The 24,796-nt window shown below is 42.3% G+C and overlaps 1 protein-coding gene across 1 annotated transcript in view; it reads left to right on the top strand.

Annotated features, from left to right (window-relative positions):
* Window positions 1-24,796, top strand: part of KIF5C (kinesin family member 5C) — a 153,770-nt gene that overhangs the window by 100,458 nt on the left and 28,516 nt on the right. Inside the window, exons 13-19 of the mRNA XM_030916850.1 lie at window positions 4,406-4,474; window positions 6,835-7,041; window positions 9,165-9,311; window positions 16,807-16,995; window positions 20,174-20,291; window positions 23,007-23,083; window positions 24,158-24,267. Coding sequence (XP_030772710.1) covers window positions 4,406-4,474; window positions 6,835-7,041; window positions 9,165-9,311; window positions 16,807-16,995; window positions 20,174-20,291; window positions 23,007-23,083; window positions 24,158-24,267 — 917 coding nt within the window. The remainder of the gene's footprint in view (window positions 1-4,405; window positions 4,475-6,834; window positions 7,042-9,164; window positions 9,312-16,806; window positions 16,996-20,173; window positions 20,292-23,006; window positions 23,084-24,157; window positions 24,268-24,796) is intronic.

A 24,796-nucleotide genomic window follows, 5' to 3' on the forward strand; every position in this document is an offset into this window, starting at 1 on the left:
TTCTGAAAACACATTTAATAAAATATTCACACCCATGAGATGAGTTACTTGCCCTTTAGGCTCCAAGCATACCGTTATCTTCCATTTCTGTCTATGTATTTTATGCAAAACTTCAAAGAGAAAAAAATAGATCAATAGTAAGTTAACAGTATATGCAATTTCTTGATTTCTCCAAGGAATTGCTATTGTTTAAACAGTAAAGAACATTAGACCATATGCATTTTTTTCTAATTTTAGAACTGATGGGCTCATTTTTAGTAATCGCAGAGAATCCTGGGTGAGAGGGTGAGAAGCTGTTTCTGTGCTCAGTTCTCTATGAATAGACGCCTGCATGGCGGAATCGGGATCATTTACCTTGGCAGCACAAGGAACTTTCATTGATCCAAGAGAGAGACTTTAGAGTCTCAAATCCAGCATACAAAATGTAGTGATTAGGACAGAGAGATGAAAATGCCATGTCCAAGGCATTCAGTTGGTAGCTGAAGAGCTGGCTTGAGAGTCTCCATTTCCTGATGGTCAGCCTAGGCCATTTTGTTATGTCATTTTCCTACAGCATGTGCTTTGAAAATTCTGTAAGACCCACTGTTCGAGGCTAGTATTTGTGGTCCATCGCACCATGATGCTGAGAGATGTGGGAGAGGACTGAGCCTAGAAACCTCAGCCTTAGGGGGCACCAGAGCTAATGGTTTGCCCTCAGTGACCCTTCCCATAGACTGCCTGATTATGTCTCACCAGCTGTCATTCTTAGGGGTCTTCCTCTGAAATGTTCTAGGAAGCACTTCCATGTTTCTGTTGACGTAGGTGGTTTGATGCTTGAAGAATACATGACGTGGGATATGGCCCCTTCTTAGTTTACCGAAAGGTAGAACAGGAGGTATTTAGGTATGGGTGAGACACTAGCCCAGGCTGGTTATGTGACTTACCCAAGGGTATATCACACACAGGCAGCAGAGCTAGGATGAGGTTATATATCTTCTGACTCCCACCCGGTGCTCTTCCCATTTCGCCCTCAGCCCTTTAAATGAGGACCTAGTCCACCTCAGTGAATCTATTTAGGGTGTGGAGGGAGAAAGACCACACGGTTTCCTCCCAGTTGCCCTTTCTGTCCCTCCGTACTGCCCCACCAGGGCTCCAAGCACAGGTACTCTCCCGAGGCCATGCTGTATGATGGGCAAGCATGCGCTGTGGAGTCAGACCTGTGACAATGACACTGAGACCGGGGCAGATCTGTGACAATAATACTGAGTCCTGGGCTGGTGCCTGGCTCCGCTGAAGGTGCTTTTCTCAACTGTATTGTGGGACTCATGTCTGTTACTTCGAAAGGTTGTGGTGAGGATTAAAAGTTTCCAGTACATTGCAGGTGCCCAGTAAATATTAGTTTCCTTCTTTCTCCTGGGCTGGACTGGGCTCTGCTTACTTCTGTGTGTGGTGTGGAAGGGGTGAGGTGCCAAGGCGGCCACCAGCAGAGATACAATGTGAACAAGTTGGTGCTGACACTCCCTGTCTCTTAGTCCCTGTCCCTCTACACTACTGCTCTGCTCTTGGAGATCCTGACATGAACCAAGCTTAAATAGAAATGAAAGTTGATTATTTTTATGCAGATTGCCATCGCAACAAAAACATCTTTATAATTAAAGGTGACCAGTGACCTGTTGACAACCAGGGTTGACCAGTTCCTCATTTATAAGGGTGTGCATGTTATTTTGTTTTATTTATTTATTATTATTATTATTATTATTATTATTATTATTATTTGAGATGGAGTCTCGCTCTGTTGCCCAGGCTGGAGTCCAATGGCACGATCTTGGTGCACTGCAACCTCCACCTCCCAGGTTCCAGCGATTCTCCTGCCTCAGCCTCCTGAGTAGCTGGGTCTATAGGCGCACACCACCACACCCAGCTAATTTTTGTATTTTTAGTAGAGATGGGGCTTCACCATGTTGGCCAGGGTGGTCTTGATTTCCTGACCTCATGATCCACCTGCCTCGGCCTCTCAAAGTGCTGGGATTACAGCCCTGAACCACCATGCCCGGCCGCATTATTTTTTAATTTTTGAGATGGGGTCTGTTCTGTTGCACAGGCTAGAGTGCAGTGGTGAAATCACAGCTCACTGCAGCTTCAACCTTCTGGGCTCAAGCCATCCACCTGCCTCAACCTCCTGAGTAGCTGGGACTACAGGCACATACCACTACACTCAGCTAATTTTTTTGTTTTTTGTATGTTTTGTAGAGACAGGGATTTGCCATGTTTTTCAGGTTGGTCTCGGACTCCTGGGCTCAAGTGATCAAGCTGCCTTGGCCTCCCAAAGTGCTGGGATTATAGGCGTGAGGCACTGTACCTGGTCTCATGTTATTTCATGTATAAGAAAATTCAAGTATAAAATACTTTCTGAAAAGTACTTTAAAATCTGTTATCCATGGACTAGATCTTTAGAGCCAGCATCAGAGTGAGCATGCTTATGCATGTTCTAAGAGATGCAGTTGAATGTGTAGATATAAGCACAGCTTATTATTCTGGAAGTTTTAAAAGACTTTTAAAAAAAATCACAGTGGATCTCATTAATTCCTTAGGTAAGTTGCCCTAATAAAGGGTAAATGTAGTTTGGAAAATGTCTGTGATACAAGTGATCCACGTCTTCTGTAATATCATCCTTGTTCTTCATCCTTCCCAGGTGGGGCCAGGGGCCCTTGGTTTTTCACTGTACCTTAAAAATCACTGCATCCCAGCTTGTCAACTGTTGGGAGGAAGCCTGCATCTTCAGGCTTTGAAATGAGCACAGTGTAAGGACAGAGTTCACTCCATTTCTCTCCTCTCATGGTTTATATCACTTGTAGTGCTTGTCCATTTGTCCCAGGAGAAGAGATGGTGGCTCTCCAATGGTAAACTCTTTGAATCCTTTATGCTAAGTTGTTTAATATTTAAGTGCTCAGGAACATAAACACAAATCGTTCCTGGTAACTGACATGCTAAGTTTATAAAGTAGAAGAGAAAATATATCTACAGAATAGTCTTCTAGTTGTAGAAGTGCCAGTTTTTGGAGGTTTCATTCTGATATAATTTCCCTAACTCACCCGCCAGAAATATGATTTGTGCAGGAAAATAGAACCATTAAAGAAACATTGGTGTAAAGAGTTCAGTAGAAAAAGGATCTCTTTGAGCAGAAAAGCGAAGCCAAATGATATTCTACATAAAGGACAAGGAGATTCGAATGCTTTATGGCTGATTTTAGAATTTTCTTTCTCCATGGAATGCATTAGTTTGTGACATTAAATTAACATGATTCAAAGGTATGCATAGATACCACCAAACAGGCTGGGGAATATCCTGTGGAACATTGAGGTTCTGTGACCCAGGCCCTTAAGTTTGGGTTGGATTTCATCTGTGGAAAAGGCAAAAGGCACAGTACAGGGTGTGTTTTTCTGGGCTGCTGATGAAAACACCTAGGCAGGACCTGGCACGAAGAAGTGCCCAAGGATGCTCAATTGAATCTGACTCTGTCTGTTGTTTAGACCCTCGAAGGCAGGTTGTTATCTTCCCAGGCTATGTTTTAAATTTTATTTGAAGTCGTGAAAATAATGCAACGAAGACTGTGTTTTTTATGTAGTTAGCCGTCATCTGCCTGCTGCTTAGCCTGCACTGGGGGTGGACCGAGTCTAAGGGGAGGTGGGGAGAGATAGGCAGCAAATACCCTTGCTTTTGTGGCAGCAACACCTAGTGGCAGAAAATGAGAGAGAGAAGAGAGAATTTGCCTTTCCCACTTCAGTGACAGCCGAGAAAGTAAGCATGAATGCTTCTGCCCCTCAGCTGCCCTGAGGTTTTTTTGTTTTTTGGTTTTTTCGTTTGTTTGTTTTTAAATTGTTAAGAAAATTAACTTCCAGTCGAGAGGGAGGTCTTCCAATGCCAAATCTCCAGTTCATGTTTCTCCGGTTTGAAGTGGAAACGTTGGCTCTCCCTACGGATCCGGTGGTAGCACTCCTGCTTACTGATGTGTTTGACAAGATTTGGAACAATAACATATGATAGTGCAGCTAGATAGAAATTCACTCCTTTATTTTTTGAATTAGGAATTTCACTCTTAACATCTTTGAATTGGGAGGGATATCTCTAACGTCCCTTTCAGTTCCCAAACCCTAGATCTCTGATTTCTCAATGAGCAGGAATTGAGTTGAATGTGCAGGGTATTTTATTTCCAGAATATTCAGCTGTTTCATCTGCTGAGAAAGGTGGGTGAAGAGGTATTTTAACTGAATGAGATCTCGGAACCTGTCTGTTTTCTGTGCAGCAACGCCACACCATTCCTTCCTTCTTATTAGCAAGCTTATGGTAGCCACCTGTCATTGAGAGACTGGGATATCAAAAATGACATAACTAACAACAACAACAAAAAAATGATGTTTTGTTTCAGGATGATGAAATTAACCAGCAGAGCCAGCTGGCTGAAAAGCTGAAGCAACAGATGTTGGATCAGGACGAGGTAAAGAATGCAATATATTTTTTTCCCACAAAGTTCTTCTATTACTCTTTGTTGTTGATGTTTATTCCAGGAATCTAATTGGCAAAGAAGCTTTTCATAATCACAGAATCATGGGGAAATTTCTTGGTAGATTTCCCTTCACTGCCTCTTACAAGCTGATTATCACTGAATTTAGAAAATACATGTCTGACTTTCAAAAACCCCTGATGTTTTGAGATTGAGTAGCCAGTGGCTACACTTTGTCCTGGAAGGGCAGAGACCTTTGGTTGATTGATCAGGCAAGGATGATCCTTTTTTATTTTTATTTTTTTTGAGATAGGGTCTCTCTGTTGTCCAGGCTGGAATGCAGTGGTGCAATCATGGCTCACTGCAACCTCCAGGGCTCAAGTGATCTTCCCGCGTAAGACTCTCAAGTAGCTAAGACTGCAAGAGTGCGCCACCATACCTAGCTAGCTTTTTAATATTTTTAGACAGAGTTTCTCTATGTTGCTAAGGGTGATCTTGAACTCCTGGCCTCAAGCATGCCTCCTGCCTTGGCTCCCAAAGCACTGGGATTACAGGTGTGAGCCACCACACCTGGCCTTGGGCAAGGATGATTCTGCCTCCAAATACCCACTATACTGTGTCCTGTTGTTTGAGTCCTACTTCAGTTTTGCAATCAGCTGGCTCAGATCTTTGATATACACCATGTTCTCCTGCTGTCCTGTAGGGATACACAAACAAAAACAAAAATAGAAGGTAGAGGAGGGGAAGGCAAAGAGAACGGGGCCCGAGTACTGCGTCAGCATGTATTTAATACACTAAAAAGGAGGCAAATTGTTTTCAGTCTCTCCCCAAAGGCATTCAGTTCTTCAGTAAGTGTTTTTATTACACTGTGTTTTGCCAAGTATTTTACAAACAAGAACCTAAGCAAAGGATAGCCAGCCAACCTATCAAACATGCACAATTAATAATTCCCTTGCTGAGGACCGTTTAAGTGTTGTTCTCTTTTGTGCTTTAAGTTGCTTTCTGCTTCGTTGCTGAAATGCTATGGATTGAATCCCACTGTGCAATGACAGCAGGTGCCTGGGTTCCTGTCCTCAGTCCCAGGCCTCTGTAGGCATAAAGGACTCTGTAACCATTTCCTTCCTCTTTGTTCCTCTCCATCTCGTTAGGGCAATGATTACCTCCCCTGCCCAAACACTTCCCTTGGTAGGGAGACAAGCTACACTTTTATAATCAGGTGAACCATATTTCCTTGTTCTCTCTCTCTTAGCTATAGTCGAGGCCTTCCATTTGCCTGAGTTTCCTGCCCTCTACCTCCCATTCTACTCCAGTTTCCCCCACATTGGCACAGCTGCCTGAGATAAACTTTCCTTCTTGTTACTGTTAAAACTCCTTAACATTTTTATTTTTCTATACTATCAAGGCAGTATCTGTTCAATATAGGAAAACCAATGTAGGAACAAAGAACGAAAGTGTTGGCAAGCCCAGAATTCGCTTTTAACTAATGATAATGTTTGGGGTACATCCTTCTATATCTTCATGATGGATGTTAAAAAAAGGTGACCGATTGCTCTTGTACACTGTTTTAGTTGATTGTGAAGTCAACCCGTTTACAATGTGAAATCCTGATAACATTTAAAAACTATTTAAGTGTTATTCCTTGTCATTTCCTTGGAAATGACTCAGATCTTTTGTTTGTTTGTTTATTTATTTATTTATTATTTAGATGAAGTCTCAGTCTGTTGCCCAGGCTGGAGTGCAGTGGCATGATCTTGGCTCACTACAACCTCTGCCTCCCGAGTTCAAGCGATTCTCCTGCCTCAGCCTCCCGAATAGCTGGGATTATAGGTGTGCACTACCATACCCAGCTATTTTTTTTTTTTTGTATTTTTAGTAGAGATGGGGTTTTGCCATGTTGGCCAGGCTGTTCTTGAACTCCTGACCTCAGGTGATCCATCTGCCTCAGCTTCTCAAAGTGCTGAGATTACAGGCATAAGCCACTGCGCCTGGCCCCATCCTTTGCTTAAAATATGGAATAGCTATAAAATACAGTGATTTTTGATGTGTAATTCATTCTTTGAGTTAAGGGTATACAGCTATAAACTAACAACAACAACAACAAAAACAACATATGAAAAACAACATACAAAACAAAACACATGCACACAAAACAGATTTTTGCAATGAGAACATATCTGTCTTTTTCTTTTTTTTTTTTTATCGTCTGGACCATACAGTGGGGTTTCCCATCATCCTGAACTTTTCCAACTTGTTTTCTTATATCTGGCTTTTAAATTACTTACTTTTGGATACAGCATAGAACATAAACATTTGAACATTAGATTCACAAGTTCCATGCCATCTCATTTCCCCAGCTTTTAGCTTCCACAAGAAGAGATTATGAGAAGATACAGGAGGAGCTGACACGTCTCCAGATTGAAAATGAGGCAGCCAAGGATGAGGTGAAAGAAGTTCTCCAGGCCCTGGAGGAGCTGGCTGTCAATTACGACCAGAAATCACAGGAAGTGGAGGATAAGACCCGGGCCAATGAGCAGCTGACAGACGAGCTGGCCCAGAAAACGGTTGGAGCATTTGTGTCTAGGGGGTGGGACTTCCTTGGCTGCCATTCCTGTACTCATATTGATATTCATTGACAGACATGGTATAAGGAGGCAGTAGCTGAATAGTTATTCAGTGTTAGATGCATTCCCTGAGGTCCCTCCAACAATTGAAATACTTCATGCAAGTGACTTGTTCACTCATCCTGGAACTGCACATCATGACTGTTTTATATCCAGAGAGTTGATAACATTAGTGGGGATGCTTTGTGGGAATAGTCACAAGAGTGCAGACTTTGGAGCCAGAAAAATCTTAGTTACAAGTCTGACTTCATAACTCTTAGACCTTAGCTGAGACAGTTAAGCTTCGTGAGTATTCATTCCCTTATCTGTAAAAATGGTGATGATAACATGCTGCTTGCATGGTATAAGGATTAGTGACAGTTTATGTAAAGCACTTAGTGCAGATCTGTGCATATGCTACAGTATCAATACATACATCTCAAAGCATTGCTACTGGCAAGAGTGGGGTCCCATGGAAGGTATGGACTTCACTCTTCTTGCTTATACCCTCCTGAATGAATTCCATTCCCTCCAGTCAGCTTTTTGTTCTGGCTGTTACCTTCAGGAGCCTGGAACTAAGCTGCCCTTGTTTGTTTGTTTGCTGTTCTGTTTTAAGCCAGTGCTTCAGCCTGCGCATTCCCTTTTTTCCAGATTCTCCAAATGAAAGACGCCATAGGTTCTGCAGTGAGCTAGCGGTAGCAGGAGCAGTGAGTGTTTGGCATGGCGGGGTGGGATATGTCCTTTTCTACCTGGAAAATGGGTGGTGGAGAAGCTGACTGGCTCTAACCTGCTGTCCTTAGTACCTCTACCCAATGGCCTGGTGTCCTGGGCTTGTGCCCAGCCTGCCTTGTGGAAAGCATCCAGTTTAAAAAGAAGTAGCAGATGGCACAGGAGAATGCTGATCTGCCGACTGTGAGGCTGACAGGAAATGCTCCTCACGGCATACATTCAGCTGCATGGAGGAAGACTTTTCTAGCAGCTTCCCAAGATGGGGACTACTGCCTCTGAGGATTTTAAAAACAAGATGACATAAGCAGTTGGCAATACCAAACAAAATAAAACAAACTCATTCCAAAGTCACTTAGGAAAGGGGGCGACTTAGATTTCCTCTGCTTAGTGTTTTCTATCGGATTATTTTAATTAGTCCTTCATATTACTTGCTTCTTAAAACAATGAAACATTTTTCAAAATACAGTTCTTCATTTGCCATGAAACCAAAGTATTACTAGATTGGTGTAGAAGGCTACTAAAATTAGACAGATTGTTTAAAAATGCTCTAGCTGCATATGGGAGAATTTTATAAATAGATAACTGTTTTCCTGATGTTGAACGTTAGTTAAGAATACATACCTTTTGGCAAGATGCATGAAAGATGAAAAAGAGATGAGTTTATTAAAGTTTGACAAGAAAATAGAGCTTCTGCTATATAATAAGAAACCAACTATTTGTTGGTTTTTAATAAGTAACCTATTGTTGGTTTGTAATAAGTAACCTAATTTAGAAAAAAGATGAAGAGTGTTTAATTCAGCTTCACTCTGAAAATTTGAAGACTTTTTTTTTTTGAAGTTGTTTTCTAAACTTATTAAACTACCTCTGGGCCATCTATTCTAGACCCATCTGTCTTTATCAATTTAGGTGGGAATATGGAGGTGGCCGAGGGAGCAGGTTTGTTTAGGAGTGGAGGTGGGGACCCTTGCAGGTAAGTTTAGACCCTGAAATGAAACAGGTAGTACTGACATAGAATATCTGGTAAGCAGGAAGAGGCAATTACATGTTATAAACTTAAGGACTTCTTTTTTGGCTTTTACTTATTTTTAATAACTTATTTCCCTGACTTGGAATTGTCATCTGATATGTAGACATATAATGTATCAGGCCATGTGATATAACTTGTTGATAAAGAGTTCATCTTCTTATCCAAGAATGCAGTGCTATGTGAGAGTTTGCCTTAAAAGGATTCTTAGGTTGAAGTCATGTAAGTCATGTAAAAGAAATCCATTCTACATGATGGTGTTATGTGTAATGTAGAGTGTATGAAATTGATGGGCAACCCTTTGAATTTGTTGTTGAAATTTGTTTTTCAGACTACACTGACAACCACACAGAGAGAGCTGAGCCAGCTACAAGAGCTTAGCAACCACCAGAAGAAAAGGGCAACTGAGATCCTGAATTTGCTGTTGAAAGATCTGGGGGAGATTGGTGGAATTATTGGCACCAATGATGTGAAAACTGTAAGCCAGCCCTTCCTTTATCTTCTCTACCTGCTCCTATCAAGTTAGCAAGGTCTGTGCTTTACTCTTTTAAGCATTCAATGCTTAGCACTGTGCTTTGCATCTGCCATATGCTGGTTAATGTTTGAATGAATGAAAAAAGGGCTAATTGAATGACTGAGTGAATTGTTTCTTGGGGTGAGGAGGAGGAGAAAAAAATGATCTTTCAGGTCTAGGCAATGTCTTCAAATCTTGGTTGGCTTTGAGTAAACTGGTTTATTTCTCAAACTTATTTCCTAATGTTGCAGAAGTTTGGAATTAAATCGCTTAAGCAACAGTTCTAGTCTCAGAATTGTGTTTTTCCTTTTCTTTTTTTTTTTTTTTTTGAGGCAGAGTCTCACTCTGTCGCCGGGGCTGGAGTGCAGTGGCCGGATCTCAGCTCACTGCAAGCTCCGCCTCCCGGGTTTACGCCATTCTCCTGCCTCAGCCTCCCGAGTAGCTGGGACTACAGGCGCCCGCCACTTTGCCCGGCTAGTTTTTTGTATTTTTAGTAGAGACGGGGTTTCACCATGTTAGCCAGGATGGTCTCGATCTCCTGACCTCGTGATCCGCCCGTCTCGGCCTCCCAAAGTGCTGGGATTACAGGCTTGAGCCACCGCGCCCGGCCGTGTTTTTCCTTTTCTAAAAGAACCCAGTGGAGTGAAAATTCTCCAGCAAGTCGGTGTGAAAGTATTAGGATTCTAACAGTGGCTTAAGCAATAAAATCACATTTAATTATTCACAATATGAGAAGTCTAAAATCTTGCTACTCAGGGTGTGATCTTCCTCACCTAGGAGCTTATTGGAACTACAGCCTCTCAGGCCCCACTCAGCCCTATTGAATCAAAATCTGCACTTTAACAAGATTCTCCAGGTGATTCTTTATGCTTATTAAAGTTTGAGAACCAAATTTTGGTTTGGTGCCATGGCTCAACAATGTCAAATTCTCAGGCTTTTTCTCTATTTCCTTTCTCCTGTCCTCAGCCTGTTTCCTTTTCATAATCCAGAGGATTGTGCCTCATGGTAGCAAAATAGCTGCTGTAGTACTGATCATTACATCCTCACTCAACCACATCCAAGGCAGGATGGGCTTAATCCAGGAGGGAAATGTATCCCAGAAGTCCCCAGGAGACATATCCTTACACTTCATTGGCCAGAATTGGATCACATGACCACTCCACATTTCTGGGAAAGCAAAGGGGAATAGGATTACTATAATTGGCATAAACCAATCATGATGAATCCCTTGGGGTTATATACATTGTTGTTCTTATTTTATTATTATTTTTTTAAGACAGTGTTTTGCTTTTGTTGCCCAGGCTGGAGTGCAGTGGCGCAATCTCAGCTCACTGCAACCTCTGCCTCCTGGGTTCAAGCAATTCTCATGCCTCAGTCTGCTGAGTAGCTGGGATTACAGGCATGTGCCACCAGGCCCTGCTAATTTTTGTATTATTATTATTTTTTAAAGTAGAGACGGGGTTTCTCCATGTTGGCCAGGCTGGTCTCAAATTCCTGGCCTCAAGTATTTCGCTCGCCTCTGCCTCCCAAAGTGCTGGGAATACAGGCGTGAGCCACCACAACTGGCCATTGGTGCTGTTGATAGCAAGAAAGTCAGAGATGTGGGGATAATAGGGGTGGTATAAAGTTGTCCAGAAGCTAGGAATAGAAGGAAGAGATAGAATTAAAAATGGTATCAGCCAAGAATAGGTAACAATTTGCTGGAATATAGAAAGGCCAATTGTTGTCATTAACCAAAAAAAAGGATAGAGACATTTTTAAAACAAAGCTTTATTGAGGCGTAATTTACATAAAGCTGCACATATTTAATGTATGCAGTCTGAGAAATTTTGACATATGTGTACAGTCATGAAACCATCAACACCATTAAGATAATGAATGTCTCCATCTCCCCCAAAAGTATGTGGGGGAGGTTTCTGGTCTCTCTATTTTGTTTCATGGATCAAATCTTTCTGCCAATACCACAATGTTTTGATCACCATAGCTTTATAATAATATAGCCTCTTAGACAAAGGAGTCATTGATGAATATATGTTGATTTTGTTGAGCTGGGGAATGGTATTACATTGCTTACCTTACATGTCACAACTTCCTGAAACCAAGTTCTTTGAATTTAGCCATTTTATCTTTAAAAGGCTGAACTCTACATCAGTCTGCTTAGTGGGAACACTCAAGTTGTGAGTTGGGATTGTTAAATACTGGAAAATGCTCCCAAGATCAGGCTTCTTTGTAGACTAGACTATTTCTGGGAAATGTTGAAAGCCCTTTTTGGATGGCGTAACAGGTCTCGGCTTAGAGTCCATGACCGCTCGTAAACGTAACCATTCTTTCATGGAAACTTTATTGTAACTGATTATTTAATAAATCCTTATGAATGAATCTAATTCTAGCACAGACTTCTCAGATACTATAGAGTTAATCTTATTAAGCTTCAGTTTGGTGATTTTATATTTGAAGATTTAATTTTTTGAACCATACATTGGTGTTGAGCAATAAAATTTGATGTGAGGTGATTAAGTGGCCTCACAATATGAAGGTGGAGTTGATTTATGGGAAGTTGATGCTTGCTGCTAATAACGATAAAGGAAGAAGGTATTTTTATGCTAAGTTCTAAAATAGAGCTGATGAAAATGCTAATGAAATCAGGAGTGTCTGGGTGCTTCAGTATTGAAAAAAGAGTCTTTACTTTTGGGACTCTGAAGTATGATTGAGATTGAGATTATTTTTAAATAATCAATTGCATGTTTTTGAGATTATTTTTGGATTCCAGACATTGGATGTCCTAGTTAATTTCATTGATAGCCCTCATTTATATCATTCTGGTTTTTTTCATATAATTATGAGTTCATCATTAGGGTGATGAGAGCTAATGGAGTAGTATGACTTTGGGTGAGTCACTGTACTTCTTTGGGCTTCATTTTTCTAATTTATAAAATGATAAGATAAGCTCAGACAATATCAAAGATTGTCATCTCAGAAATTACATGACTTCTGCACATTTGTTTCAGATTTATCCTTATAGGTACAGGTACTTTTCTTATTGGTCATGACTGTGAATTGATATGGTAATTCTTTTGATATAGGAGAATGAACAGATCAAGGAAATTTGCTTCAGTGGTTTTGTATTTTTGTTCCTAAAATGCCATTTAATTTTCACAAGGTCCTTCCTGGTAGGACTGTGGGATGGGGGAAAAATATGGCTATTGGAGACTTCCCCAGTTCATAGTTCTAGAATATGACAGCTCTGAACAACCAGAAAACAGAAAAACCCATATATCCTCAGCTCAATCATGTCTTGAAACATTTCCAGAGTCCAGTCATTTTGTTTCATCAACAAAACAAGATGAGTCCAGCATATAACAAGATGAGCCCAGTGTTAATTTTATCCGAGTTTATGAGTGAGCCTTCTCTTCCTTTCATGTACTGGTGACACTGAACAGTCAAGAGAAGTATGATGAGGTCCATACATTTGGAAAGGAGACCTTTATTTTTCATAAAGGGTTGCAGGCTGCAGGATGACCATTCTTACAGGTTGGGAAGTGTAACCTCTGGCCAGAAGCCAGAAATAAGCACTTTGAGGGTGGGAAGAATAAGAAAGGGATTTATGTTTTTCACGGGGTGGCCAAATATACTTATCCAACAGGTTACAGGAGGAGTTATGAAGATTCATGAAGGAGTGGCATGTGCATGTGTAGTAGCAAAACATGTATGCAACATGGGTCCATGTTCACTTTGGTTTAGAGACTTAACATTTAAATGTATTATAATTAGGCCCTATACATCAAAGGGTGAAGCAGAGGACATGAAGGCTCTCTGCGTGCAGCCTTAGCCTGGCCAGAACCAGAACCACTTTGTGGTTGGTGGTCTCTTGTTGGGGAAGGAACACTGGTTGGTGGTTGTGTTGAAATTGCAAAAGAGAAGGGCAGGGGCAGGCCGTGGTTGATATCAGCAGTGAAGCAGTGGAGTGAATATTTCAAAAGGGCTGGCTTCTGTTTAACCCTTGGGGAAGAAAGCCTAATGCCGATTGGCGAGGAGGGGGTATGACCAGGCGTTTCCGATTTCACAATCTGTCATGGCCTGGAACTCGGTATTTAACATTTCTCTGGGGTCTCCTTGGCCACGAGGGGGTCTGTTCAGTCATTTGGGGGTTTAGGATTTTATTTTTATTTCTTGTGGCCTACCTTACCTCGCTACCTTCAAAAGAATCTAGCCAGAAACAGAATAGAAAGTTGAGGTAGAGTAAACGAACTGAATTAGACTCAACTGCCTAATTTTTGTTTGGCCCACACTGACTTGTAGGCCTTTAAATGTGAACATGCACCTTACTTACCTTGGGTGTGGTCTAGGAATGGCAGTAGTTCATCATCTTGCATAGCCACTCCATGCTCAAGAGACGGGGTAGGGAGGTGGAGAGGTGGGGGTGACTCCCTGTATAGGCAGGTAGAAGCAGCAGGCCACATCTTCCATAGATTTCATGACGGTGCAGTCTTTTCTCCTGGGTTGGTCATTGATACTGGATCCCATGGTCTAGTATGTACTACTGGGGCATTATCAGACTCTGGGACAGTTACAAATAACATTTCAGCACAAACTGATTTTTTTTTTTTTTTTTTTTAATAACAGTGTCCTAAAATTACCGGAAACGTTTGAACGTGAAACCACTAAATATATGAACTCTGTAGTGGTAAGAAACCTCACAGTTAAAAACCATTTGTTAGGGGTATTGTTTCTATCCATCAGGCACAAACTCAAAATCTCCTTTTAGATCTCCAAGGACAAGAGCTGGCTTTAGAACTTATAGCTCTAAGAAGAAATGTCTAGCTCTCATTTTGGAGGAAGCCCATCTTTATACATATCTATATTTTTACTCTTCCTCAATTTACATGGGATCTGGGCATAAAAGACAAAGTGTCCTACTTTAACAGACCTGGAAAAGAAGAGGGATTCATTCTCTTCCCAGGGTGCCAGAGCTGCTGGCTTAGCAGCATTTTCCTACCAGGAGCTGGTATAGGTTGTGAATTCCATGTGGAAGAGATGGATTTTACTTTATCTTTCTGCAGAAACTGGACAAGATGTAAGATACACCTGGTCAGGCTCAGGAAGGTGTTTCTCATCCCTCACCTACACTGGACTAAAGACAGTGGCAGAACACACTGAACTTGAAGATTGCATGCTTTTCTCACTCAGTGTCTCCATGCCATTGGAATAGAAAAGGAATGTAGTGAGGAATGGTGTTGGTAGGCAGATCTTTGGCAGTCGGAAGTAAAAGGGTTTAACAAGGTCCTCCATGAAGGTAGAGTCAGAAATAGATACTTGTCAATTTTCTTGCTGTTGACATACATTCTGCAGTATTATTGACATTGGAGTCACTTGACATGTACTATTGTTGAATTCTTTTTTAATTTTTAATTTTGATTTCAATAGATTTTTGGAGGACAGATGGTATTTGGTTACATGGATAAGTTCTTTAGTGGTGATTTCTGAGATTTTGGTGCACCCATCACCTAAGCAGTGTACACTGTACCCAGTGTGTAGTCTTTTATCCCTCACCCCACTTCCCACCCTTTCCTCCATGTCCCCAAAGTCCGTTGTATCGTTCTTATGCCTTTGTGTTCTCATAGCTAGCTTTCACTTATAAGTGAGAATATATGATGTTTAGTTTTCCATTCTAGAGTTATTAATACTTCACTTAGAATAATGGTCTCCAATTCCACCCAGGTTGCTGCGAATGCCACTATTTCGTTCCTTTTTATAGCTGAGTAGTATTCCATGATTTTATATATATTTATACACACACACACACACACACACACACACACACACACATTTTCTTTATCTACTCGTTACTGGTGGGCATTTGGGCTGGTTCCATATTTTTGAAATTGTGAATTGTGCTGCCATAAACATGCATGTCTTTTTCATATAATGACATCTTTTCCTCTGGGTAGATACTCAGTAGTGGGATTGCTGGATCGAGTGGCAGATCTACTTTTAGTTCTTTAAAGAATCTCCACATTGTTTTCCATAGTGGTTGTACTAGTTTACATTCCCACCAGCAGTGTAAAAGCATTCCCTTTTCATCACATCCATGCCAACATCTATTTTTTTTTATTTTTTTGATTATGGCCAGTCTTGCAGAAGCAAGGTGGTTTCACATTGTGGTTTTGATTTGCATTTCACTGATAATTAATGATGTTGAGCCTTTTCCATATGTTTGTTGGCCATTTACATTGCTGTTGAATTCTTATGGTAAGGTTGATGCCAAATTACAGGCACTCAGCAGTGTCTAGTGTACTTCATATCTGCTACCAAATTTCAAGGCTGATGCCTGATTCCATTTTTTTTAGCCCTTAAATGTTTACTGGACAGATAGTTATATGAGTGAATGACAGCAATAACGACATAAGTGGGCACTCGGGAGTGTACTGTGGAACATCAAAAAACCATGGTTGGAGTCATTGTCTTTCAACCAATGGAAGCCTCTGTTTCTGCGCTGGATTCTGGACGGGAGTCTTTGTTTTCTCTTAAGGTGCTAGGCTGCCCTCTGGTGGCTAAACAAAATATGCACACAGTTACTTGTTCATTTGGTGAATTGCTCTTCAACACCCTGTTTGCATTTCAGCCGATGGGTTTCTATCCCAAGTATCTTGCTTCAACTTTTGTTTCCAGTAGAGCTTTGAAACTTAGAAACCAAATATAGATCATGCAGGAATTCTGGCTGTCAGAATCATCTTTTCTAAAGTGGATTTAGACTGTTGTTCTCAGAGGATCTTAAATAATGAGCTAGATTACTGTCTGCTTGGAAGGAGCAGGTGTGAAAAGGCAAAGGAAAATAGACTGGTAGTAGTAATGAAAAATTATGCTGAGAAACCTTCATCAAGAAGCCCTTTGGTAATTCATAGTACATTCTTATTCATTCGATTTTCTATTTAATTGAGGACTAAACATGGAAACACCTTTTTATTTCAATCCTTGTTTATAGAAACATATTCAAGGCATTATACTACTTCTCTACCTGAATAAGCACACTATGGAGAACATTAATGAAGTTTTGATTTGAGTTTTTATAGGAATTCAGCATCACCTTTAGGAGCATTGGGTCTCGCTGCTGTTACAGAGATATAAGGTGTAAGACATTGAATGAAATACCTTTTAGAAGTTATCTCCTTTTAAAAATCTTCAATGTTTCTTCTTATGCTGTCATCTCTCTAAAAATTGATGGTAATGAAAAACCTAATTAATTGAGGATTATGTTTAGTAGGGGGTTTCAACTGAAAGTTTGACCTGAGGTTTAGGAGAACTTGGGGTTGAATGTTTAGTACTTTCTGCTTGTCCTTTAATTGGGATTCTGAACCAGAAATCCATGGACACCTTGGGGATCCAGGGGCAGGTTTCAGGGGAGTCCGTGAACCTACAGAAATTGTGGGCAACATTTGAGTGTGTCCCCTCCTGTGCTCAGTTGGCTGATGTGAATGGAGTCATTGAGGAGGAGTTTACCATGGCCCGCCTGTACATCAGCAAGATGAAGTCAGAGGTCAAGTCCCTGGTGAACCGCAGCAAACAACTCGAGAGCGCCCAGATGGACTCCAACAGGAAGATGAACGCCAGCGAGCGGGAACTGGCAGCCTGCCAGCTGCTCATCTCCCAGGTGGGCCCTTCTCTTCCCCCTCATTGTCTTGAGATCTGCTGCCTCCATGCCCTTGCTGGTGCTGATGTTGCACCATAGGCTTAGTTGATGGACTTTGCTTTGTGTAAGCTTGGCCTCCCCAGGCAATGGCAGCCTAGGTCTCTTCTTAGAGCTACATTTTGTTGTGAGAAATACATGAATTCTGATGAGTCCTTTCCCATAGATGGATGGCTAGCTAGCTAATGAATGTAAAAGATTGGGTGGAATCTCTAAAATTCCTATGAGTAAGGCAATATTCCCTCATCTTTTAATCTCTACCATAGGTCCACTTTAATATGGAGAAACAGAAACTACTACTAATAGTAGTAGTAGCAAGTGGCATTGTATTGAGCGTTTACTATGTACCATACGCTGTGCTAAGTACTTCACATGCATTTTCTCACTTAATCTCAAAAAAATCCTAGTAGGCAGGTTTTATTATTATTCCTCTGTTTCAGACAGGCAGCTGAGATTTAGATTAAATATATGTCCGAACACCTACAGCCAGTGAATGACAGAACTGGGCTACTCAAAAAAATGTGTGTGAACCCAAAGCCCATGTCTTCAAGGGCTTTTCAAGTCCAAGGCCACATTTCACTTGCCTATCGAGTAAGGCTGCTCTTCTTCCTATTGGAGTGGCATTTTCAGTTTAGTAAAGTAGCCTCAGAAAACAGCAACCCAGTTTCTGGGCTACCACTGATATCTGAGCTTGGTATTTGGGTCTGACGTTTCCAGGAGGGGTCTAATTGTATACTACTTACTGCCTTATGCCAGGCATTAAAATAGGTTGTCATTTGGAGGAAACAGGAAACAGATACCAGCATGGATTGGTGTGTCAAATAATACTGAGGCGGACAAAAGCATACTTTATTCTGGTGTGCTTTTAACCATAATAATGTGTAATCATAGAAACATCTCCAACCTCTCTGTCTAAAATGAATCCACAAGGTTCCATTTTATAACCAACATAATAAGCAGAAATGTATTGAAAAGATTATTCTGTGCTAATGTGTGATAGTAAAATCGATATATTCATACGTTGTTGAGAAAAGTATAATTTGGTCAGTCCTTTTGGAAAGCACTGTGGAAATCAGAAACCATAAAAATGTAAGTATAATTTAGTCCAGTAATTTCAGTGACAGTATTTTTCATTGTTAATGAAAATGAAAAAAATTTATTTCATATGATATTCTCATTTCCTGATTAAAAATATTAAAAGCTTTTATGCAAGGTATTGAAGACAATGTTATTTTGGATTATAATAAAATAAATTGCCCAAATATCCATTGATAGACTAATAAGATAAAGTTACATGGAATAATATTATGCAGCTCTTATAAAAAATGTAAAAACCTAGCCATTGGGAAAGTCTAATTATATAAAGTTAAGTGAAAATGAAAATGCTGAGTTGGATTTACGTTGTGCTTTGCATTCCTGCAGATGAGGAATATCAGGGGGAAATAGTTGATACATTGGTTTATGGTTTACACCACTTTTTCTGGATTTGCTCTAGAATTTTATTTTTTTATAATTATATAGTTACTATTTATGAAAAGTGAAAATAAAAATGATATACATAAGGGAACAGTGCACCTCATATGTGATTTCTAGGTCATCTATGATACCAACAGCAGGTGCTTTGACCAGCCTGCCTCTAACATTTGGGGGCCAAGGCAAGGGTACTAATAGAGACCCCATGGCCTGTAGCCCACCCTCTTCTCTTTCAAGCTGGACATACCAACTCCATGTCCAAGTCCCTTTTGCACCCGGTGTGAACTGATGGAACTGTTAGATGCCAGCTGCCATTTGTGTAAATGGGTGAGGAAGAGGTAGTGCCAGCCCTGGCCTTCAGACCTGGAGTAGGAAGTTTCTAGGTCCCCAGTACTCTGAGTGTGGTCTAGAGGGAACATAGGTTCAGAAGGACATGCTCCTTTGGCCTGTGAACTCTTTGCTTAGTGGAGTAGGGTGCAGCCAGAGGAGGGCCCAGTGGGGTGCTCTGAATCATCCAGGTCTCAGACTGACACTGACTTTGCTGTATGAGATCAGAGTCAAGAACATTAGGATGTGTTGAGTTTAAAGAGTACCTGTTCTAAAGTTTTCTTTCTACATCAGCAACAAACACAGGTTCCATTAGGTGGTGGTTTGCACTCTGCTACAATTCATACATTGCAAAGATTCGACCATTATTTCCTGAAGTTCAAAAGTAACGGAAACCATGGCTCTTTGTTTTCTGATGTGATCTAAGGAACCTGGCAGTCTTTCCAGCTGAAATGCTATCTTCTGTGTTTACATTCATCCTGGTCACCAAAAACTGTGCTTATAAGATGACTGCTCCAACGGAGTTGTGTTTTCTGGAGAAGTTATTTCATTAGATTAGAGCTCAGTCTCCAGGGTCTTCCTGCCTAAAGCTGAGCTCCCTAGATCTGAAGTGTTCTGTGCACATTTTCCATCTGCCTAGAAGTTAACCACTGTCCCTGTTCAGCCAACAAGCTCTCATTCATTCATTCATTTCACTAATATTTATTAAGCGCCTACCCTCATGGAGCTAACAACTAAAAAAGACAAGACAAATGATGTAGACGTTAGGTGCTGTAAGAAAGTGTTGGGGCCTGAGTGATAAGGAGCTAGCCAGGGCAGTGTGTGTGTGTGTGGTGTGTGGTGGGGTGGTGATGGTGGGGAGGGAAAGCTTCCAGGGAGAGGAAAATGCAAAGGTCCTGAGATGGGAATTGGTGTGTCTGAAGGACAGAAAAAGGAAGGACCTAATATTTGAATGGTGAAGATGGAATCCAGAGGTGCATGTTCAATGAATGAGGCCTTCAGCCCTGCACTTTTCCCTGCCTGTTTCTCTCGTTCACGCTTTTCTCTGAGGAGCGAAACCCGCTTGGCCTTCGGCATCTCATGTTAAGTGGATGGTGAGGAGGGGCCTGCCATGAGTGGTGTCTGTGGGGAACGAAGCCAAGAAGCACAGGGAGAAGCAGAGGTCTGTCTTGGTGTGATTCTGAACACCGAGGCAAGGGTGAAATGGGCACCATTTGGTGGTGGCACTCAGAAAAGAGACTCAGGAACCCTGTATCGTCTTGCATTTTCCCACCAGACAATTCCAGGCCAGCCTGGATGACCACCTGCTAGTCATTCACTCTTCCTTTTTGCTTGTTTAAAGCACGAAGCTAAGATCAAGTCTCTGACAGACTACATGCAGAACATGGAACAGAAGAGGAGGCAGCTAGAAGAGTCCCAGGACTCGCTCAGCGAAGAGCTGGCTAAGCTCCGAGCCCAGGGTAAATATTTGACTAACGCGCAGGTGTCAAACACCTGGCCTAAGGCAGACAGCCTCTGGTTGACTGGAATCATGATATTTAGTTTTGTTCAGTTGAAGTATTTCTAGGTCTACTGCAAACAATAGCATAACTGGAAAAAAGGGAGAGATTTCTCTCTCTCTCTCTCTCTCTCTCTCTCTCTCTCTCTCTTCTTTTTTGACAAGAGTCTGTCTCTGTTGCCCAGGCTGGAGTGCAATCCGTGACCTCAGCTCACTGCAACCTCCGCCTCCCGGGTTCCAGCGATTCTCCTGCCTCAGCCTCCTGAGTAGCTGAGACTACAGATGTGCATCACCACACCCGGCTAATTTTTGTCTTTTTTAGTAGAGATAGGGTTTCACCATATTGGCCAGGCTGGTCTCAAACTCCTGACCTCATGATCCGACTGCCTCAGCCTCCCAAAAATACAGACTTGAGCCACCGTGCCCGGCTTAAAAGGAGAGATTTCTAAGAGACCGTTCCCACCCTGAATCTGCTCATCTTCCCGTTTCCCCACAGTCCACCCAGTTACCCAAATCAGAATCCCCCACTCCCCACCTCCTGACTCTAGTTGGTCACCAGAGCCTGTTCATTCCACCTGCCAGAGGCCTCTCTGGTTCACTGTCCAGGTTAACTAAGGACTGTGGCTATATCCATCTACCCATGCCCACCCTCAGTCTGCTCTGGGCCAGCCACTGTGTGGCATCCCAAGGGATGATCCTAAAATTCACATTCTCTCTCTGTCCAAACCGATACTTCTAACCCCTCCATGGCATCCCGTTGCTCTTAATATAAAGTTTGAACTGCCGTGGCTTCGCTGGCACCTCCTTGAACAAGCTCTTCCCTTTGCCAGCCAGCCTTGTGATCTCCTGAGCTTAGGGAAGTGCGTCACACATAGGAAGCATTTCATAAATATGAATGAATAGAAGCCGAAATTCAAGAGAAGGGACTAGAAATGCAGAAACTAGAACAGGATTAAGAATGTATGTGCCATGTAATGTGAAACTAGAACATATATATTATGAGTTGCAATGAAAATTGTTACAATTCTTTCAGAAAGCCATTTGAAAATACATATTAAAAATTATAACATTTTTCCTAACTTTTGATCATCATGTCTCAGATATTCATTGCAGAATTTTAGATCAGCAAAAAGAGGAAGCCATCTAAGTGTCTAATAGTTAACACACTATGGTGTGTTATTTAATAGAACTTTTTTTTCACATGAAATACGTGAAGGTGTGCTGCAATGTTTATGATGCAATGTTAGGTGAAAATCACAATATATCATTGTGTCTTTACTATGGTTATAACTATTAAAAATGAATGAATGCGGCCGGGCACGGTGGCTCACGCCTGTAATCCCAGCGCTTTGCGAGGCCGAGGTGGGCGGATCATGAGGTCAGGAGTTCGAGACCAGCCTGGCCAACATAGTGAAACCCCGTCTCTACTAAAAATACAAAAATTAGCTGGGCATGGTGGCACATGCCTGTAATCCCAGCTACTCGGGAGGCTGAGGAAGGAGAATCGCTTGAATCGGGGAGCTGGAGGTTGTAGTGAGCTGAGATCATGCCACTGCACTCCAGCCTGGGTGACAGAACAAGACTCCATCTAGAAAAAAAAAAAAAAAGAAGAATGGATGCTTGCATTCCTAGGAATTCATATTTAAGATAAAAGTGGTTGAGATAGGGTAGTTGGGATGGTGATGCTGTTATCAATTTTTATATCCTTTATTGTTGTTGTACAGTTTGCTCAGTAAATACATTTTGTGTCAGATGCCAAGGCAGATTTAAAAAGAAAGAACATACCCACTCTCTGCTCTAACCTCGTAACATGTTCTTTGTGTGGTAACACGTGCATGTTAGTAGGTGCACCATCAAAAACTGCACATGGAAAATCATGTTTCTCTCTTGCATTCAGTGGTTTCTGCAGTGGGACCACTGAGTTGAAATAAAATAGAGGCAAGAAAACCTGAAGTGGAACAGACTAGAGAGAAATAATGAATTGACTGTCACTGTCGTAAAGTACTCTGCTCCCTGGCACCCCAGCTCCACAGCTGGGGCTGCCCATTGCACCTGGCATTCAGGGAGCACCATCGACCAAGCATATGCTGAGACAGGAGTGCCACACTGCAGCCCTGCCCCAAACGTGGGGCCTTCTGATTTAATCTCAAAAGTGTTATGCTATCTTTCTATTTCCCATGTTCCCATCCTTAGAGTATGTTTTCCTGCCCCAGATTCTTAGAGAAGAAATGCCTACACATGGGAGGTAAAGTAGGTCTTCCTGGAACTCCCATCATGGCATGGGTCCACAGGCCACCTAACAGTCACAGAGGGCTTTATCATCTGCAAGGCCCATTTATGCACATGACCTTGTGCTGCTCACAGAGACCAGGTGGGAAACAAGCCCTCCCAGGTGTGCAGTGACATAAAGCCAGAGTGCAGTCCTAGGAGGACCGCCCCCCGTGAGCATCCCCTACAGTTGCTGCACTTCCCTGTGGGAGGAATGCTGCAGGAGGGGCAGCCTTGGCTTTAGCCAGAAGTCCTTGCCTGTTGCTTTATGCCGTGGTTGTAACTGCTGATATAAGCCAATGTTTCACTCTGTTGCCATGTTTCTTGCTTTTTGTTTTTTTTTAATTTTTGATTTTGGGTGTGAGTCCCACCGGTTAAATCTTAAATCATCATTTAAAATTCAAAACAGAAAAAATGCACGAAGTCAGCTTCCAGGATAAGGAGAAGGAACATCTGACGCGGTTGCAGGATGCTGAGGAAATGAAGGTGCGTGTGACCGCCCCTTCCATTAAGCCCAGTGTGCATTTGATGCATTTGTATTGGAAATGCTTGTTCTAGGAAAATCTGTCACCTTCAGATCTGTGTGTGGCAGGGGAGAGGGGAGGGAAGCTGCTGAGCATTCAGAGTCCATCTCAGTGTGGTCTGGCTTAGAAATGAACAAGTCCCGAAACCCCAAGATGTCTGTAGAGAATGGTTAAGTTGCCTTAATACCTTTGTCTTCCCCATTCCTCATGAAGAGGGATAGGGTAGCACCCCCAATCACTGCATGAGCTCTTTTGTCGGAGTTAACTTCTAAGGATTTCTTCCTCCAACCTTTATGAAGAACACACCAAATTTGAGTTTCTATCTCAAACACAGAGATTTTTCTTTTGGTCACATTTTAAAGAGTAAAGGAAAATTGATTGGGGAGTAAGACTTTTAGGTGAATAAAATGAGACAGGAGAAGATGTAGGATTTTGATTAGTTGTAGGCAAACTATATGAGCTTCACTGAGTCAAAGTCCACAGTTAAAGTGATGTCCACGGCATGCCCCTACTCCAGCCAGCAGAATAAAATCATGCCTTGTGGGAGTCCCTTTCCTGTCTTTAGAGTGTTTTGGCAGAAAGGTCTCCTTTGGACATCATCATAAATCTGTACAGTGGGCAGGGCAGGGGCTTTGATCTCAATTTTACAGGTGAGGGAGTGCAGCTCACACAGGTTACAGGTTTGTCTGAGGTTACTTGAATAGGGAGAGGTTGGTGCCCTCTGACTGACCTGGCTGGAGAAGCTCAGGGTGGACTGGAGAAGCTCAGGCTGGGCTGTAGAAGGTCAAGGGAACACTTTTAGTCGGTGGACTAATTGGCTCCTAAGGCCCACTTAGTTTTATGACAGATCTTGGGTTTTGTTATCCCAATAAAGCAAGGCCGGGTCCTGGGTGCACAAGAGTCAGAAATGCCCCCAGTTTTGGGATCTGACATCTGAGGGACACAGGGGAGGCGGTAGGTCCAGATCCAGGGCTTGGCCCAGAGTGGGCTGAGTGCTAACGAGTGGATGACATGTTTCTCTTGGCCTGGAATGCAGAAGGCGCTGGAGCAGCAGATGGAGAGCCACCGGGAAGCTCACCAGAAGCAGCTGTCTAGACTCCGAGACGAAATTGAGGAGAAGCAGAAAATCATTGATGAGATTCGGGAGTGAGTTGGCCCAGGACTCCAGGGGTGTGGGGGTGGTCATGTGTCGGTCCTCTTGGGGAAGCCCGGAAGGATGTGGCTCTTAGCCAAGGGCCCTGCTCACCTTGCCCTGTGGGCACTGCCCTGGTGACACAGCAGGCTGGGTGGGCTGCTTCCAAGGTCTGTTCTCCCATCTGGAGCTGAGCCTCCTGGAACCCTGGCGTGGCAGGTGGCAGGCGGGCCCAGCTGCCTTTCCTAGTCCCCGAGGGCTGGGGTCACATAGGTGATTCTGTGGATGGACGCATGCCCCAGTAATTGGGGGGAGCATCTGTAATGAAAGCACCAAAAAAAAAAAAAAAGAAAAGAAAAGAGAAAAGAAAATAACCTTGGTCCTGACTACATGGTTCTAGTAGGTTAATAAACACTCGAGAGAAGACAGCACCACTGCCTCCCCTTCTCCCCCTACACATACACACTCACTGTGCCACCCAGCCACCTGGTTCCATGTGCTCACTTCTTAGGACCCCACACTGTCATGTGTCTGCACAGGCAG

Source organism: Rhinopithecus roxellana, chromosome 14 (assembly GCF_007565055.1).
Source record: "Rhinopithecus roxellana isolate Shanxi Qingling chromosome 14, ASM756505v1, whole genome shotgun sequence".
NCBI lineage: Eukaryota > Metazoa > Chordata > Mammalia > Primates > Cercopithecidae > Rhinopithecus > Rhinopithecus roxellana.